The following is an 18,504-nucleotide window of genomic DNA, read 5'->3' as shown; positions in this document are numbered from 1 at the left end:
CTTCTCAGTGATTTTCAGAGAATCTTAAAAATCTGGAGTTTTCCATGTTTACTATATGGCAAAATACTATTATATTAATATTTTAATACCATTAAATTTTTATTCTTATGTACAGTCATAAAATGTATCAGCATATTTTAAAGCATATCAGGTGAGAAATACTATTATTTATTGTATTTATCTTGAAGAAAAAGAATTAAGACACACATCTACTTCTGTAATTGGGACCTTCATTCTCTTGCATCTTGTCAAAGAGCTTCTCCATGCAAATTCTAAGACTTCAAAATATTGTCCTTTTCTTTACACTCTAGAAAAATCCTTTCCCTACAAAGCTTCAAGTTGTTGGTTTGATTTTATTTTTCCTTGATTAAGATGCAGTTTTAAAAAGACATGTCCACTAAAGCATATATAGAAATAAGAATTTGGACAAAGGAAGAATGCTGATTGAAACTGTGGAATTCAGATCCAGCTGCTAATATCTTTTCTTAGAGAAGATATTTTTTATTATTTTAGCTAACTTGATAGTTCTTAGAACGTATCAAGCTTTTAAAAAGAATGAGCACTAGAATTAGAGAAGTGCTAGTTCCCAGTAGTGTGAACTGCAAGATAAGATTCCTAGAAGGCAGCAGCTGAAGCACCACATGTAAAACCCAGAACAAAAAATAAGATTGTTAAATATATCTAAAAGAAGAATTCTCTAACCTCAAGTTGGTACTTTTTACAAACACCCTACAGCAAAATATTATTTCAGTAACAAATATTAAGAATATAACTACAATTATTTTCTATTAGGCACAGTACAATCAGGTTACTGGGGAAAGTGCCTTCTAAGAAGAACACTAAATTTCTTATTAAGCACTGTAACATTGACACAAAAATTGCTTTAATATGCAGATTATATCCAAGTTCACAAAATGGTTGATGTTGAAAGGGACCTCTGAGCCCATCTAGTTCAACCTCTCTGCTCAAGGAGAACCATCTACAGCTGGATGTACGATACCACATCCAAATATCTTGAATACCTTCAAGGACAGAGACTACATGAGCTATACAGAAAACATGTTTCCAGGCTCAGTCACCTTCACATTACTAAAAATAAGGGGGGAAAAAAAATTTCCTGATGCTCAGAGGTCACCTTCAAATAAAATGATAGGTGTTTTTGAGGGTTTCTGGGTCCTGAGCAATCAGGTCATTTAATGCCTAATCAGCGATCCGGAAGTAGCAGCAATATGAGAAATATTTTTAGCCATTTTGAGTAGTTAAAGCCAAAGAAAACAAAAGCACTTCAAAATAACCTAATATATTCCAGGATACAGAAAGCAAGTGAGAACACAAACCAGACAACTGTAAAAAGGTCGATCAGATCAGAAAAGCAAGCTGAGAGCTATAAATGTTATGGTTCTAAATTAAGTACAAAATTCACAAGAAAAATCTAGTATTGCAAAGGATATAGCCAAAATAAGCCCATTCTTAAATAAAAGGAATTTGATTATTTAAAGTATAAAGAACAAAACACTACTGGTATAGTTCTTACACTAATGGCTGGCATACTCACACTCATTTGGGATGTGTGTGTAGTTCTGACTACCCCACCAAAACAACCTGGTCTTTGGGCAGGGGAAAAACTAAAGCAAACTTAAATGGATCTCTGTTACTTCCATTCTTTCTCTCCTGCCCTATTTCATCTTCAATCATTGCAACTTTTTTCCTTACTACACCACAGTAAATGCTGTCACTATTCTGAAGATACAGAGATCCACAAGCACATCATTGGTCCAAGAGCATATTACTCCTAAAAAAAAAAACAAACCAACAAACAAAACAAAAAAACTTTGTCATTCCTCAGAAATTTAATTTTACAACTTCTACATGCTTTCTTGAAAGCTGCTTTACTCCAAATTATCTGTAATATACTAACAGTGGAGTAATTTAGTAGATGATGGAGTTAACATGAAGATCAGACAAGAAAAATATACATGAGACTTCTTGCCTTCAAAGACAAAGTTAATGAGTCATTCAATGGTTATAGCAATTGCAATTAGGAAATGGAAAAATTCCATCCTAAGGGTTCCATATAATAGAGACATGTTATACCCTTCAGTGCTGCTCAGAGTGCCTTTATTTTGTAAGACTTATACTTAGGAATCATATTTCTATTTATCCTCTCTTTTATCATAAAGGCCTCTCAGAAATTCTGAAAAGCACCAAGGTTACCCTAAAGCAGCAACTTAAAAGAAATCTTCACCTCTTTTATTAAAAAAAAAGGCACCATCAAATAAAACAACAACAACCGCACAATAACAGGATTAAGTAGCTTGAGTGTTTACAGCTAGAATAATAAACACAAGCTGTTCCAGGAACACAAACTTTGTTAGTTCTTGTTCAAGTGTCCCGTATCCTACTCTCTCCTCAGTAACTTCAGTTTCTTTCAGAGGACTACTTCACTAGGGAAAAAAAAAAAAAAAACAAAAAAACAAAAACAAACCCCCCAACTGCAGCAGAACTTGCCCCAGTAAACTGGAAATTCTGCCCACACCAGCAGGGCAGACAGCAGTGATTATATCATTTTGTCCTGTAGCAACTCTGCCTTGTCTTCACAGCACACTGACTCTCTGGAGTCACCAGCTTGCTTGAAACCAGTAGGAATCTGACTACTTTTGAGCCTCCCCCTTCACATTTTATTTTGGCTTCTACTGGAGGTAAATTTAGAAGTTATTTTTGGAGACAGGGGAAGAAGAGGCCTGACACTCTTCATAGGCTTCATTGCCATAGAAACCAAGCTAAAAACACCCAAAAAGGAACAGAAAATGTCTGTTTCAAGGCATTACTTATGCTATGTACTCAAATGTCACCTGAAGCAGCGTTTTACATTGAAAGTACATAAATAGTATCCAAGATTTTCTTTTTCCAATAGTAAGAATGTTTCACCAAACATTTAATTAAGGGACTGAGGAGAACTTGCAGTTCATTATCTCAGCCCCTCCCATGCCTCCAATGAACCATAATTTGGTAGTAGGCAATACAGTTGCTGTTGTGAACATTATGATCAAAACAATTACCAAGACCTATTAAACCACAGAGAACTGTAAATTAGTAACTTCCCCTATTCCCTCCCTCACATTTCAAAAGTGGGTGACACTGAAATTTTTTTCCTTCATGGTTTAGTCTGTACTTGGGGTATCTGGCTGACTACATGAAGCTTCACTATAAAAAGAAAAAGTGAGAACTTTGCTATTAGACACATTACTCTTAAACTGTTAATGCCAGTATTTCAATCCCTGCTTTTGCAGCCCTCAAACAACAGTACATTACAGGCTTATATTGTCAAAAAGCATCTATGATAGGACACGTAGAATTCAAAGACCAGCTGAGGAGCAACAGCTGTTCTGCCAACAATGACTCAGTCTCAGGGTAGCTACAAAAGGGTGAGCAACACAGGAAAACGTAATAGTTTCCTTCATATGATTTTTACCTTACACTATCTTCAGTTTCCTTTCCAGAAAAGATCTACAAAACAGTGATTCACTATTTCATTTCAGAAGTTAAAATCAATGCCAGACCTTTCAGCACCAAAATATTGTATAAAATACACTTATATTTCTTTTCTACTTTTGCATTAATTTTTAAAAGAAATTATTCTTATACAATGTACTCAACTATTCCTTCTACAATTGATTTCCTTAAATCTGTTATTTTGTATAATTATTTCCTAAGTAATCAGATGCAGTATCTGAAGTCACCTGACAGCTTACGAAGAAACATGACCCACGAGAAAGTGCTTAGAACAAAAGCTTTTACTGAGGGGATGGATTCAAGTGTTTAGGCTTATCAAAATAAAAACTAAAAGTGGAAGATCTCATTATCTACTTAACACTTTTTATCTATCTACAGATAGCAACTTCATCTGACCTACAGATGTTTGCTTTCCAGGCTAAACAGAGTTTGCTTCATTTCTGATGAACTGACTGATTGTACAAGAGTGGTGGTATAAGCAAGTTATTAAATTACAAAATAAAAAAACAGAGGAAAAGGATATAATAAGATGTCTGTTATCACCTGTACCAAAAATGCACAAGATCAGAATGATGATCTCTGATGAAGTGCATTGAAGTAGCACAAGCTAATTCTAGTCACAGTGTACAAACACCACTCAATTTCTTACCTGATTTTACATTTCAAAAGCTGTTCTTTACTCCTTTTATAAAATATGATTATAGAAATCAGTATATTATAAAATTATTGCAACACAATTAATTTCAACAGCATACTGCACGTATTTTTAAAATCCTTTTTCGTATAAACATTCTTTTTCACTCTGCTTACATAATTTCTTTAGTGTAGCAAAAAATTATGCAGGGGATACTGCCATACAAGTTAAAAACAAAACAAAATCTCAAACAACTAGCCAGCTTTCCTTCCTGTTTCTTTTAATACCTTTATTACCAGCTCATCTTGTCAAAATGTGACTTTTAGGTAAATTTTCACAGTGATGGCTCTGTCTGGGGCACTACAGAGCTACACAAAATTCTCATTAGCAATCATAAATTACAAAGCACTTTAAACATATCCTTCTTTCTATCTTTCAAATGAAATTACATTTTCAAGGAAGCTTTGACTTGTCCAGTTTTGACCTTACAGGACGAGTTCATGGGTTCTTCCAAACTGTATTGAAACTAATACAATACACAGAAATTCCATGATGTTGGACCTAAAACTTTGTTTCAAATAAAACTATGGAGACAGCCAAGTAGATCATCTAAGTTCAACCTTTGTATGCAAAACAGTCCATTGATGCATCTTCTTCACAAAAAGAAACACTCTTGGCAACTAAGATTTATCTTCACTTGGTAGAAGTTACTTTGGTCTTCTTATCAATTATTCAGATTATGACAAGAGGTCAACCAAAAATATCCATTTATTGCAGCTTCTAGCATTGGAGGGAAAGGCATAACAGACTCAAGATTGCCAGTGTAGTGCACAAAAAGAACTCTGACATTTCTGCATTAGCTTCATGACATATTCCATACTGGTACACACAATTATTCCACAGAAACCATGACATTGTAAATATGATAGGTGCAACAAACAGCGGGTTAAAATAAAAGCTATCCTCTTCAATAAGCTAACAGGGAGCTTTTCACATCTGTGTTTCAACTGATGCTTTCAATTGCTGAAAAATTCAAGTCCTTTTACACTTGCCTACTGGTAGTGATTTCCAAGTCTGCAATAAACTGCTCTCTACAAATGAGGCATGAAAGCAGAGATCTCTTGCTACATAAAAATAACTTCAACAAATACAGGCTGCAAATTTAATGCTTGTTTTATAACCACATAGTGCATTTTTCAGCTTTACTAGTCTAAAAATTAGATTTATATGTAAATAGCAAAATCTTAATCTTGGGATTTTCAAGGCAAAAAAAAAAAAAAGATCTTGAAATAAAATTTGATTCTGAACCTATTAGAAAAACACTTCATGATGTTTCTGTTTTCTGAATGCCACCTAATTGTATCAATAGCTCATACTATCAGCTACTATTTTTTTATTTTTAGAAAAACACATAAAACCGATATCATTAAACTATAATCACCAAGAATAGAATCACAGAATGGTCTGTGTTGGAAGGGAGCTTAAAGATAACGTAGTTCCAAATTGCCCCACCAGGGACAAGGACACCTTCCACTAGGCCAGGCTGCTCAGAGCCCACTCCACCCCGGCCTTCAACACTTCCTCACATGGGGTGCTCTCAGCTTCTCCACACAACATGTTCCAGTGCCTCACACCCTTCACAGGAAACCATTTCTTCCTATATCTAACACAAACCTACCCTCCTCCATTCTCCCTTGTCCTATCACTGCATCTCCTTGTAAGAAGACCCTCTCTGGCTTTCTTGCACAGCCCCTTTAGGCACTGTAAGGCTGCCAAAAGGACTCCCTGGAGCCTTCCCTTCTCCAGACTGAACAATTCAAACTTGCATAGCTTTTCCACACACAAGAGCAGCTCCATCCCTCTGATCATTTTGGTGTCTCTCCTCCAGACTCACTCCAACAGGTCCATGACCTTCCTGTGCTGGGACCCTAACCCTAACCCCACCCAGAGCTGATGCAGCCCTGCAGGTGGGCTCTCACCAGAGCAGAGCAGAGGGGCAGAATCCCCTCCCTGTCCCTGCTGCCCACACTGCTCTGGATGCAGCCCAGGACACGTTTGGCTCTCTGGACTGTGAGTGCCCACGGCTGGGTCATGTCCAGCCCCTCACCCACCAGCACCCCCAAGCCCTTCTCTGCAGGGCTGCTCTCCATCTGTTCATCCCTCAGCTTGTGTTTGTGCTTGGGATTGCCCTGGCCCAGGCACAGGACCTTATACACTGGGCCTTGTTGAAATTCATCATGTTTGCACCCACCCACCTCTCAAGGTCCTTCTGGTGGCATTCCTTCCCTCCAGCATGTCAACCACACCACACAGCTTGGTGTCACCAGCAAACTTGCTGAAGGCAAGTGCTAAGATCAATCAGCTCTGATTTAGGTCACCAGTAGCCACTGAAAAATCAAAACTAAACCAAATAATCTGTAATTACACTTAGAGAATAATTTTAAGAGCAGAAGAACAAAATAAGTCTTTCTGCAAAATAAATGTTTTCATTTTCTTGTTTATTTGGGAAAAAAAACATACCCACGACAGCTTTTTCAAAGTAATATTTCACAGTTTTCTAGAATACAAGGATTACTGAGAAAATAGGCCAAACAAACCACATTGTACTTTAACTTACTAGCTTTCTCCACATTATCAGGGTTTTTTTCTCCACAAATAAGGTAGTTTACAACATGTTTTTTTCTTCAAATGTGTGTTTTAACACCAATTTCCCATGAACCCATGCAGACCAGCTAGCAGGAAGGCAACTATTTCCAGTTCTCTACCAAATGCATGATCTGCTGCAATATAGTCCTGGCCACAGCCACAAGCCCTCCAGAGAAACACCATCCTCTAAAGACTGGTGAACCTTAAGATTAATAAACACTGAACTACTTAGCAATTAAGCTGATAAGGCATTTCAGTAAAATGCAGAAGTATAGAAATTTTCAGCTACTTTTTCCTTTTATGTATGCAAAACTAAGTGATCAAATCTGATTAGAATTCTTAACTGCACAGAACAGATGCACATAATTTTCTTTTCCTCACCATCCCATCACTTGGCAAGCATCAGCCATCCAACACCCAGATCTAGCAGCACCCCCTTCATGATAACCAAGTGGGTTGGCATATTGGTTGTTTCTGTTGGGTTGGTTTTGTTTGTTTTTTTTTATGAGGCATCTCTGCAGAAAGTTTTCAACAGTAGTTAATATGTCAGAAGGTCAAAGGTGTAAATCTCCACTAGAAGCAGGAAAGCTGACAGAAGTCCATTGCTGCCATTCCACAGCTGTGTAGAAATACCAAGTGTGTCTGTTAAACAGGGATTAGATACCATGGAAACCCAGAACCTCTGGAGGCAAACCTCAACTGAAAAAGAAATGAAAAGAAGCCAGAGATTTATACTGAATGTTGTTGGAAAATAAGTTGCCAAAAGAATGGCTCTTCTACCACAGTGAACTTCCTTGTGCAAAAATTAACTAATCTGTAGCAAGTGAAAGTGCTTCACATGTATTTAAGCAACCCTTAAATTATCTTAGTACTCTTTTAGCTAGGGATCTTTAGGCTATTGAATTTTTCAAGGTTTTTTTAAAGAGTCCTATAAATCTGATTCAAAAAAAAACACATACCAAATAAAACAATGGTGATCAGGACTTTGTGAAGGAAAAGAAAATAAAAACATTATAGTGTGTGTGTAGATAGATCTGCACAGACGTGTCCCTCCGTCCATCCCAACAACTACCTCACACATAACATTTTAAATGTATTATAATTCAGATTTAGCCAATTAATTACACATTTAGAAGCACGACACACAGCTGCATTCATTCCCTATGGCTTTTATTGAGATGTATTCCTTCTAATCCCTCCCACTAACAGTAAAAGTAGAGGCATTAGTGAATATGAGAATACATCTGGTGTGAATGCGTGAACTCTTCTCGAAAAATAAATGTTCTAAGACTAATCACGCTAAAAGTATGGTTATTCTTCAAAGTATATCCATTTCTATCCCCTTTTCTTGAAGGTTTCTTGTCTACTAAAGAATAATGCCACAATAATTTTGAATACTGGAATTTTTGTATGATCCCAACAGATACCTGCTTCATATTCATTGTAAAACTATAAACTGGGCATTGTTTCCTAGTGTTCTTTGTATTACATAGTTATAGGAATTAACAGAGAAATGTGCCAACAAAAAGCTGATATGACTAAATACTAATAAAAAGAATGTCTGGGACCAACATTTTCAAATCTTCACACATGATATAAAAAAATTCTAGGAAAAAGAAGTTGTTAAAAGCTTACTCTAAAGCTTGTACAGAATGAGGTATTGCAACTCTGACCTACTCTAGAATGTAGAAGCTACTAAAAACATTACCACCTATCATGTAGCTTCTGTTTGTCAAATAGTAACTTGAGAATAGCTTGAGGAACTGGTTTAATTCTACAAACAAAGTATAAAATCAGGTTTTCCTCCTTGAACACTTTCTAGATAGAAGAAACTCAGTAACAAAACAGAAGCACGCTAAGGAGACCCGAGGTCAGTCTAAGGGCGTGTTCTGTCTCCAACACCATCATCAATCAGCACATGAGCCTTAATCACTTCTCTGACATCCATTTTCCTCAGATTCCCCAGTGTGCACAGCAGCTCCATTACAGCTGGTGAAGTGTACATCTCTGCCTATTCCACTTGCATCTCTTACAGATTTGATGCATGAGAGTTTGTTTTCTTGAATCTGCTGGTACCATCTGCCTGTATAATCTTGTGTTTGCTTCTCCTGTGTACTTTCTTTTCTAAATCAAACCTCAGTGAACACTCTACAATTTTAATATTGCACAATTTGGTGAATAACAGCTCCACAACTGCTTTTACCCACTGCCTTGGTGACTCTGCAGGTGTTGGTCACTTCAATTCCCACCACTTATTTCAGAGCACTTTTAAGAAGTCCACTTCCCCTTCCTTTCTGTAGCTCCCCTTGAGAGCAACCAAAACTGTTGACAGCAACCAACACAAGGGCAGGTCTTGTGTCTCATACAAAACTTCCTGTTCATTCTCCCCGTACTCCCTAATGATGGACAGTGCTGCATCAGGATTTGCTGGCAGCTGCCACTAACCAACAGCTTCAGCAAACCACCAGTCACAGGTCATGTCTTGACTCAGCAGCAGCTTTATAGAATCAGTACAGAAAGTAGATCCTGGTCACTCTTAAGTCACACAGAACATACATAAAAACTGTAAAAGTAGAGGGAACAGCCTGTAAAATCAGGAAACATCACCAAGAGCAGACTCAATATTCAACAATTAGTTCAATTTCCATTTTAGCTTATATTCATTTGGGCTGCAAAATTCAATGCTGATTGAAAATGCTGAATATTACTCTAAATGTCATACATATTTCAGTTAAAGTACAATGAGAGAGCTTAAGAACAAAAACTTCTTAAAGACGATGCAGGAGGATGCTAACATGATAAATTTATTTTAAGAGGGAATAACAAAGATGAAGAAGACTTTCCTCCTGGAAATGTATTATGGAAACTGAACTGCAGAAGCAGCATACAGTTTCACCTCAAGCCTCTGATTTGAAAGAAGTAGGGAAAAAAGGAGTCAAGTGTCTGTCTCCTGTACCATGCATAAGTGTTGTTGAAAATTTTTCAGAAAAAATATGAAGAACTTAAAAAGTCTCAAGATTATTGACAAACCAGGAATATTATGTATTACATATGAGTATGTGTACTTAAATAAAGCCAGCCTAGCAAAAGAGTTTCCTACTCAACAATATGGCTCAGTAGCCCAACATGAAATCATTAATCAAAAACATATAAATCAGAGGACAGTATTAATCAATAAGAGCAAACTCTATTCTTATTAGCAGGTCAGTCATGCTTGACTTTTTGAGTATAACCCATTTGCTTAGTAACAGAAATGGAGTAGTTGAGCTTCTCAACTTACAGAGATAATACAGACAAATTTCGACAGCTTAAAAAAAACACACATACACAACACCAGCTGAACACACTGTGAATTTCAAGAACAGGCTCTTGTGAAAATATTTTCATTTTGATTTGCAACTCGCACAACATTTATAAACATTCAGGGTCCTTCCTTAAAAAAAAAAAAAAAGCATTTAGGTCTCAACAGATAGTTAGGAATTTTTTCAACACTACTGTTAGAGTGCTGACTGAGCATTTCAAAGCGATCCAACAAAATATGTGGCACAAAGGACAATTCTCTGGACCTCTCAATTGCCAGCAAGATAATGCACACACCTGAAAGCAGACACTTTCCAGCGGGTTGGTTGATTATAAGGCAGCTAAACAAAACAAAGCACACAAGAGGCACACAAGAATGGAACATAAGCCATTGTTCCAGTGTTCAACATCAGCTGTGGCCCAGCACTGCAGGGATTTAGTGGCCAGCTCCTTTATTTGAATTATGCACTTGTTCTGGAATTTGGAACAGATTTTAAGGAGCAAACAGCTTGGGGAAGTCTTTTTTCCTAACTATTTATTCCATGTATTTGATGCAAGTCAATTTTATGACCACAACTCTGGAGATTCAATTAAGAGCCTTAATGCTTCAGTACATTTCTTGAAAAATACCTTAAGGACTCTTTCTGGGAAATTTCAAGATACAACAATTGATTCATAAGTACCACGATCAAAATGGACAATTGACCTCAGTATCAGCCAAGACTCCAAATCCAATTGTTTCATGTTTTACCAAAGGCATCACTTATTCCTTTAAAGATGACAAGCATTAATTAAACTAACCATTGCCAATGCAATGTTTATCCACCACCCTGCACCACTTCAAAAGAACCTTAAACTTTTTTCCTGCAGAAAGGAAAGAACTGCTACTATAAGTATCCTCTTTTCAATAACCTCTCCTCAAGGCCCTTTCCTACATAATCTTTTCAGATTAATCAGGGAAAAGCAAAAGTATGTTCAATAGCTGAAGCTACATATACATCTTTATCAAGGACATGACTCTGACCTCCCCTACAAGAACAATCAGTGAACATTTATAAGATTACTTTCAAGAGGTAAATATTGCTCAAAGCTAAAATGGACAAATCATGTTTGTGAATATGTTAAGTTACACTGCAATAGTGGGAGACCAACTTTTTCTTCATTTTTTTACAAGACATGCACATTTTATAAGTAAGAAGGTGCTGCCAAGCACCTAATAACTAAAGAAATATAAAGAGGAGTTTACAAAGAAAAAGCAATATACAGCTTATTGCAGATATTATTTCATCTACACCACTCAAAGACCAGAGGACTTTTTAAAAATTGTTCTGTGCATTCCAAACACAGCTGGAGGCACAACCATGGATGAGGCTGGGGGGCATGACTCAATATCTAATGTTTTGGCTATGGAGTGGTTGAGGAGTAAGTTAGACAATCTCAGTTTTAGGCTAATCTTAGCCTACAATAACGGAAACAATACCTAAGTATTGTAAGTGGAATAAAGAGTTACATGTTAGAATGGAAATTTATTTTTCACTTTCACTGTAAATCAGACATGCTCTGTGCCTGACAAGACTTAAGCACAAACCAGAAAAAGTTAGTCATTCTCATTAAAAAACACAGCTGGTGAAGGGGGTGCCCAATTTACTAAAATCAGCTACTTGTGACAGTACTTGCCCAGGAAGTGGGAGACCCAAGGCTGAGGCAGCTCAAACCCACAGCCTTGGCTCTGCAGTAGTTCAGTTTCAGTAGGAAAAGTTGGCAGTGCCTCTCCAACTTTATAAGTTGCCAATTTTTTTCATTCTTTTTTTACTCAATCTCTTAGGATTGCTTTTCTTCATTTGAAAATGGCTTCCCTGATTTGAGTGTACTGGTATATGTTCATTCCCTTTTTCAAAATAGCTAGATATCTAGAGGGAGATTTGAGGCTATGAAACTTCAGAGAACACTGAAATCTATGACTAAGTTGAACACTGAGGTCTCACAAAGTTAGGTGTGACAACATTACCAGTTGCCACATCTTCCTTGTTTTGTCTACACTGTCACAGGGCAGAAAATTTCAAAATATGCCTGTAATTAGCCATTTGTCAAAATTAACTCATTTTCCCCATCTAGAAGACTACTACTAACATTTTGTGTTAATGCAGTGCTTGATTTCTGAGGTTATCCTGATGCGGTCCCTACTACATTTTTCAGATACAAATGAGCCGAGAGAAGGCTTACAGCTTCTCCTTTTTCAAGTACCACAGAAAGAACATCTAGTTTGGCCATAACACAGCTGACTCCTGCTCAGAACCCTACTATTTGAAGTAATTTTATTCATGTTACTGAACTTTTCTAATATGATTAGAAGACTTACTAGGCACACCACAGCCTGAAGCTGCCTTTTTAAATTATGTGACTTCATGTCACTGCACAAATCAGGTACCTCTTTTTTCAGGCTTCATCTTTCAAGAACCTAAAAATGCCCCAGTTTCACAAGACGGGCTCAGCCACACCAAGATCTTGCTGCCACTAGAAAGGCCAGTCCTGCTCCCAGCCTCTCCTCATGTACCTTTGCACAGACCCGACCTTAAACTCTGGCCTACCAAGACCTTTGGTGAAAAACCAGGGTGGAGCAATCAGGTACACTTTGCTGCCTTTACTCTTTTTTTTTTTTTTTTTTTTGCTCAGTATGGTAAAACTTATGAAACTAAGCCAATTTGTGTGCAAAATCGCTTAGGTCATTCTATGCCCACATCAAAATGAAAGGCCACCGCCCACATAAAAACCCAGAAAGTTATTGTAACCACTGACATCCCTGGGCACCAGTGAGCCAGGGTTTCCTCCTATGAATCAGCTGCAGAGCAGGGTGATATGTCTGTGGCCCTCCAAGAGATTAAAAAATCAGACAGTAACAGCAAAACAGTTAAACAGCCCTGCTTTAAATGTATACAAAAATACTGTATTTGTTCAGTACCTCAGCACCTTTACTTAGAAGCCTCATACTGAGAGACTTGAAATTTATTTCCTTGTCCATATAAAATGAGAAAGTACTTATAAATTTAAATAAAAAGTGAAAAAAAAGGTAAAATGTAGTCCTTTAAGTATTAACTGCATCCCTACTGTATCTGTGAATGTTTCAACAGTTATAATCTTTCTTGTTTGTAGCAGGAATCTTATGTAAAAAATAGCAAAAAATGTTTACAAAAATATTAAAGCTGTTCATTCAAGAGAGAAACTACTGTTTAATAGACAAATTTCTAACAGGTAAGTGCTACAAAAATAATTTCAAAAATTTAAATGATTAATATTACAGCCCAAACAACTACTAAGATGCAAGGACAGACCATTGTCTGACGGCATCATTTATCTCATTTCAGGAGAGTCTCATTTGATTTTTAAGCCATTAAAAGTTTAATCTAGGTATTTCATGTGCAAAAAGTCAATGCAATGAAAAACTGTATCCTCTTATGATTGAGGCTACTACCTCTAAAAATATCTGCGCAACTATCACAAGGAAACAACTGTAACACTTATCAGTTAATGTATCTTTCCTCAGTATTTTTCAGTATTATCAACTTAGTGCTCCAGATGCAGAATTTTATCTTCCAGTTATGACACCACCCCATATCTGTGGAGAGCAGCAGAATTTCCTTAAGCTAGCTTGAGCTGTTCGGTGTTACTGAACAGCTCAAGCTAGCTTAAGGAAATTCTGCTGCTACATAAGAATTTTCCTAAGACAATAAATACTGTAGAAAACACAGTAGATATACAGATATAAGCTAGCAGTCTTCCATCAAAGCCATAGAATTACCTACATTTGGGAGTTTATTTGCTAATCACTATTAGGCTTGGTCCCCGGAAGAGAAAGAAGGAAGAGGTTTCTCTTTGTTAACATTTCCTGCGTAGGTTGACTTTCATGAGAGTTACAAAGATGACTTTGATCAAGGTTTTTAACTAAGTAACATTGGGACAGTAAAGAGTCAGCAACAATAGAGGTAACAGATACAGAAAATAAAGCCTTATCTTAGTTTGTTTTTTGCTATAGTGTTTACAGAACAAATTTTCATCTCTTAGCCCCATTTCTATAAGTACACACAACTTATACAAGACTAAGATCTCTTTTAAAAGGCCACAATTTCTTTATCCCTGCATAGTGCCATACAACAGGAGGCTGCCATCAGTCTTACCTCAACCATCACTTACAAATCCCACCAAAACAAAGTGCTACAGTGGCATGGCAAGTTCAGTAACAGCTGAAGTGACATTGTGGAGAGCTGCCTTTGCCCCCCCCCAAATCGATTTGTTACCTTCCCATTTTAGCATTTACCTGTTTAGCTCTGACTAAACCCTAAGTCAAGGACTCCAGACTACCTGACCCCAAACTTTAATCAAGAAAGACTGGTTATTATAATTCATGAGCAGTACAGCTTGTAAGTCCTGCAGCCTTCAACACAATTTCTGTGCCTAAATCACTCACATGCACACGAAGTCTTCCCTCATGACTCAGTTAGCTGGAAAGCCACATTTCTAAGTAAAAAAGGCAACCTTGAGCTTTAAAGCCTAGCTGCTCTCTCAGTTTTACGTGCTGCAGAAAACAGCTGCATTTCCTCCTCTTTGTTCCAGTACAGAATCACAAAGCATCATTCCAATCACTTTTTCTGCAAACAGGCTGGACTAGAAGCAAATGTTTCGGACAAGATAGTAATGCTATTAAGGACCGATGACAAAGAATTAGAAGGTAAAAACAATCAGGAGAATGATTACTGAAGAATTTTTAATATAATTTTCCTAAACTTGATGCCTTATCCAACAAAGAGCAGAATAGGGAAAGAAATAGAAAAAAATACAACAGTAAGTAAATGATACAGCTGTAACTGACTTTTACCTGCAAGGAATGTCAAATGTAAAATTTAAGACACATTCATCAACAGGAATGCAGTCATTCAAGTGACTAAGGAAAAGAAAAAAGGAAGTAAAGCAAGACAACAAAGGTTGGCTAATTTACTTCTAATGTCATATTCCTGCAGGGAAGCATGACAAATTCTTACCCATCAATTATTTGTCTTTTTGCCCTACGAAGAGAGACAAAACAGGAGGGCCAGAAAGCAATACAAATCACACATGCCCGCGGCACAGAGTTACGTAATGCTGACGTACTGCCTGCTCTTTGCTCACAAACACTCACTTTGCTGCAATTCCAAACACCAGCTTTTAACAGCAGCCCGGTTTGAACACTTCTGAACTGCTTTGTAAATAAAATGCAGACACGCAAAAAGAACAAGATACAGAATGAAGCTTTAGAGCTATTTCCAACAGAGATAAAAATAAGAAAAGCGGAGGGTTAGCTTTATGATGAGATACTTTCTGTTTCATAAGAAAATGTCACAGAACTGGCTTTTTGTGCTAAAACTCAAAACTAAACTGCCTGCCAATCTAAAGAATTTTAATTTAACTAACATGAAGAAACCACAAATAAGAAGAGAAAGATAGCTTCTTCAACTTCGCTGAAGTGCTACTGCCAAGAAACACAAGTTAGTAACTTTTTGATAATAAAACACACCTAGAAATCTTTCTATTTAGAAGAGAACTTGCCCTGAATAGACTCAAACTGATTAGCTAGAAGTAAAGGCAGAATAGGTACAAGCAGGGCCAAAAAGTATTTATTACTAATCATGGGAGAAAGAAAAAAAAAACCCAAACAAATAAAAAAATAGTGAACACAGCAGAACTGGCCAGAGCTCACAAAACTAAATTCATAAAACATTTATAAAATGTGGTATTATCCATATTAAGTCATCTTTTTTTCCTACATTTTGTCTTTAAAAACTAGGACAGAACCATAAAATCTGCAATAATCTATTGCTCAGTACCTATCATAGCCATTATGTAAGCAAATACATCACAACACTTGAGATCACATGCTTGAATAATCAGCTGCTAATTAAGTATATCTGCAATTGCCTTGGTCCTTCCTTTCTCTGACCCAAAACAGTAAGTAAACAACATTACAAAAATCTCAGTCTTCAGCAGTCAGATATAACAAAGAAACTAAAACAATATGTTCCTTCCTATGTGGCAGTAATCAGCAAGGCTGTATTTTAAACTCTGGAGCACAGCAGACTGATTTATAACAAATTACTTCACAATTTAATGTACACAGCAAACTGAGGAGGCCAACTCATGCAGACAAACATTAAGCTAAGCCCTTTTGGAAGGCCATATCAAATAGTTTTTACCCAAAGCTGGGCATCAGCACCATCACTGGAAGTTCCTAACAAGCATAAGATAAAAATATTAGAGAGACAAATTATTTCTTCACGTGTTGGGGTTTTTTTTACTCCTTTGAGTAACTAAATTAAAATTTCCCTTCTCCCTGTCTGACCTCTAATAACATATGCTCTTTCAAGGCCTTTTAAAACATGCCCAGGTTACCTCAGGCCTCAAGGAAGATAGTGTTTGTAGGCTCTCAAAAAAATGCTCTGCCAGCATTTTTCTTCTCTGTTGCAGAGAAGAAGGAATGACTTTAGGACTTCTACTGATTCCAAGTTATGGAAGCACAGTGCCAGAAAAAAAGCAGCTGGTGAACAACTACCGCCCTAAAGGAATACATCACAGGGCGTGTGGTGAGTTCATCACCTCTGTGACAATCCCTGTATCTAAGTGCCCAAAAGCATACAAAAATCTACAGTGCTGTAGGACTATCAAAATAAATATTCCAAATATAATAAAAGTGTTTCCTATTATTTTTTCTTAAATCATAACCTAGGAACAACCTGAATATAAATACTATTTACATATGGACAGACATAAGTGTGATTACTTCTGCGGACATTCTTTTCACTACTCAAGCTGTAAAACACAAACACTAAGATAAATAATTTAGGATTTAGCTAGAAGACTGCAGTAGAAATTTGAATCACAGAGAATAACAAAGATTTCAGACTTCTTTATCTTTCTATTCACAGCAAAGCTATTAAGTACAAGGAGTTTAAGGATAAAATTTAAACTTTTGAGGAGACTGACTGCACCTAAGTCATTTTTACACCCAATAATCAGGAAAGTTTACATATTTTGAGTGTAACTGACCTTAAGCTAATGACTGCAAGATTTATGTAAATGACATTAAACTGATGACTGCAAGAAACAGACAACACAATCAATTCGGGCAGGATGAAAATCTTTGTATTCTAAATGATTACTTCCATGATTAAGTTCAGGGACAAAAGAAAAACTGGTCTCAGTGACCCCCAAAGCTGCAGACCGTTCTTGAGAAAAGCCTGTTAGTGCGTGCGCATACACACAGACACAAACACACTGAAGGTCAGTCTTCTTCCTGCATTTCACACTTCCCTCCCTCCCTCTAATCTTCTTCACACAGGCCTTGCACTCCATCCCCGTGCCAGACATCTACGGGCTTTTAGAAGCCTCAAGGTTCCAGCGGTTCGCTCCGAGGCACGTACTGAGCAGAGACAAGGACCCGTGTCCCTTCCTCCCCGGCCGCTCCTCCCCGGCCGCGCTCTCCCGGGAGCCGCCACCCGCTCCGGGCCGGGGGAGGCGCCCGGGAAAATCCGCCGAGCCCGTGCCGGGACCGGCGGCCGCGGAGCCGGCGGGAGGGGAGAGGGAGGCGGGCAAAGGCGGCTTCCCGAGCAGGCCGGGCAGCCGCCCTCTCCGAGGCCGGGGCTGCCGGGGGCCGAGGGAGGCAGCCCCCGCCGCCCGAGCAAGGCCCAGCTGTCAGAGCCCCTCCGTGGGACGGCCCGCGCTCGGCCCCGGCCCGGTGCTGGTCCCTGCCAGACCCTCGCCCGTAGGAGCCGAGAAGCGGGGGCGGGGGAAGGGCGCCCCAGTCGCACCGCGCCCGCCGCGCCGGCCCGAGGGGCGGGGGGAGGCGAGCGGGGCCTCGCCGGGGACGCCGCACTCACCACTTGGTAGCGGCTGACGGGCTGGTGGTGATCCATCCTGGCCGCCCGCCGACACGCACGGGCGCGGCCGCAGCTCCTCCGACCTGGCGCCGCGTCGCTCAGTCCGTCCTTCCCTTCTTCCTTCCTTCCTTCCCCCGCCCGTTCGCCCGGCGCCGCCGCCGCCCGGCCCGGCCCTGCCCCGCTGCGGCCGCCCCCTGCCCGCCCCCGCGGCGGCGGAGCGGCCCAGGCCCCGCCCCGCCGGGAGCCGCGGGGCTGGCTCGGGCCGCGGGGCTGGCTCGGCCCGGGGGGCTGGCTCGGCCCGGGGGGCTGGCTCGGGCCGCGGGGCTGGCTCGGCCCGGGGGGCTGGCTCGGGCCGCGGGGCTGGCTCGGCCCAGGGCTCGGTGGGTGTGCCCTCCGCCCTCGGCTGCTGCCCCGGCTGCGCTCAGCTCGGGGCGCTTCTACCGCGGCTGCCGGTAGCGGGTCTTCGTCTTTCGCCGCTCTTCGCTCGGCAGCAGTGAGGCTGTTACGTGC

General features: G+C 39.3%; 1 protein-coding gene across 2 annotated transcripts in view; it reads right to left on the bottom strand.

Annotated features, from left to right (window-relative positions):
- Positions 1-18,150, bottom strand: part of NDFIP2 (Nedd4 family interacting protein 2) — a 45,086-nt gene extending 26,936 nt beyond the window's left edge. For both annotated transcript variants that reach the window (XM_058822674.1, XM_058822678.1), the window contains exon 1: positions 17,995-18,150. In XM_058822674.1, the coding sequence (XP_058678657.1) occupies positions 17,995-18,030 (36 nt within the window). In that variant the 5' untranslated portion in view covers positions 18,031-18,150. The remainder of the gene's footprint in view (positions 1-17,994) is intronic.
- Between the last annotated feature and the right edge of the window lie 354 nt (positions 18,151-18,504).

This window comes from Ammospiza caudacuta, chromosome 2, assembly GCF_027887145.1.
Source record: "Ammospiza caudacuta isolate bAmmCau1 chromosome 2, bAmmCau1.pri, whole genome shotgun sequence".
Taxonomy (NCBI): domain Eukaryota; kingdom Metazoa; phylum Chordata; class Aves; order Passeriformes; family Passerellidae; genus Ammospiza; species Ammospiza caudacuta.
This window is presented reverse-complemented; position numbering and strand designations above follow the sequence as displayed.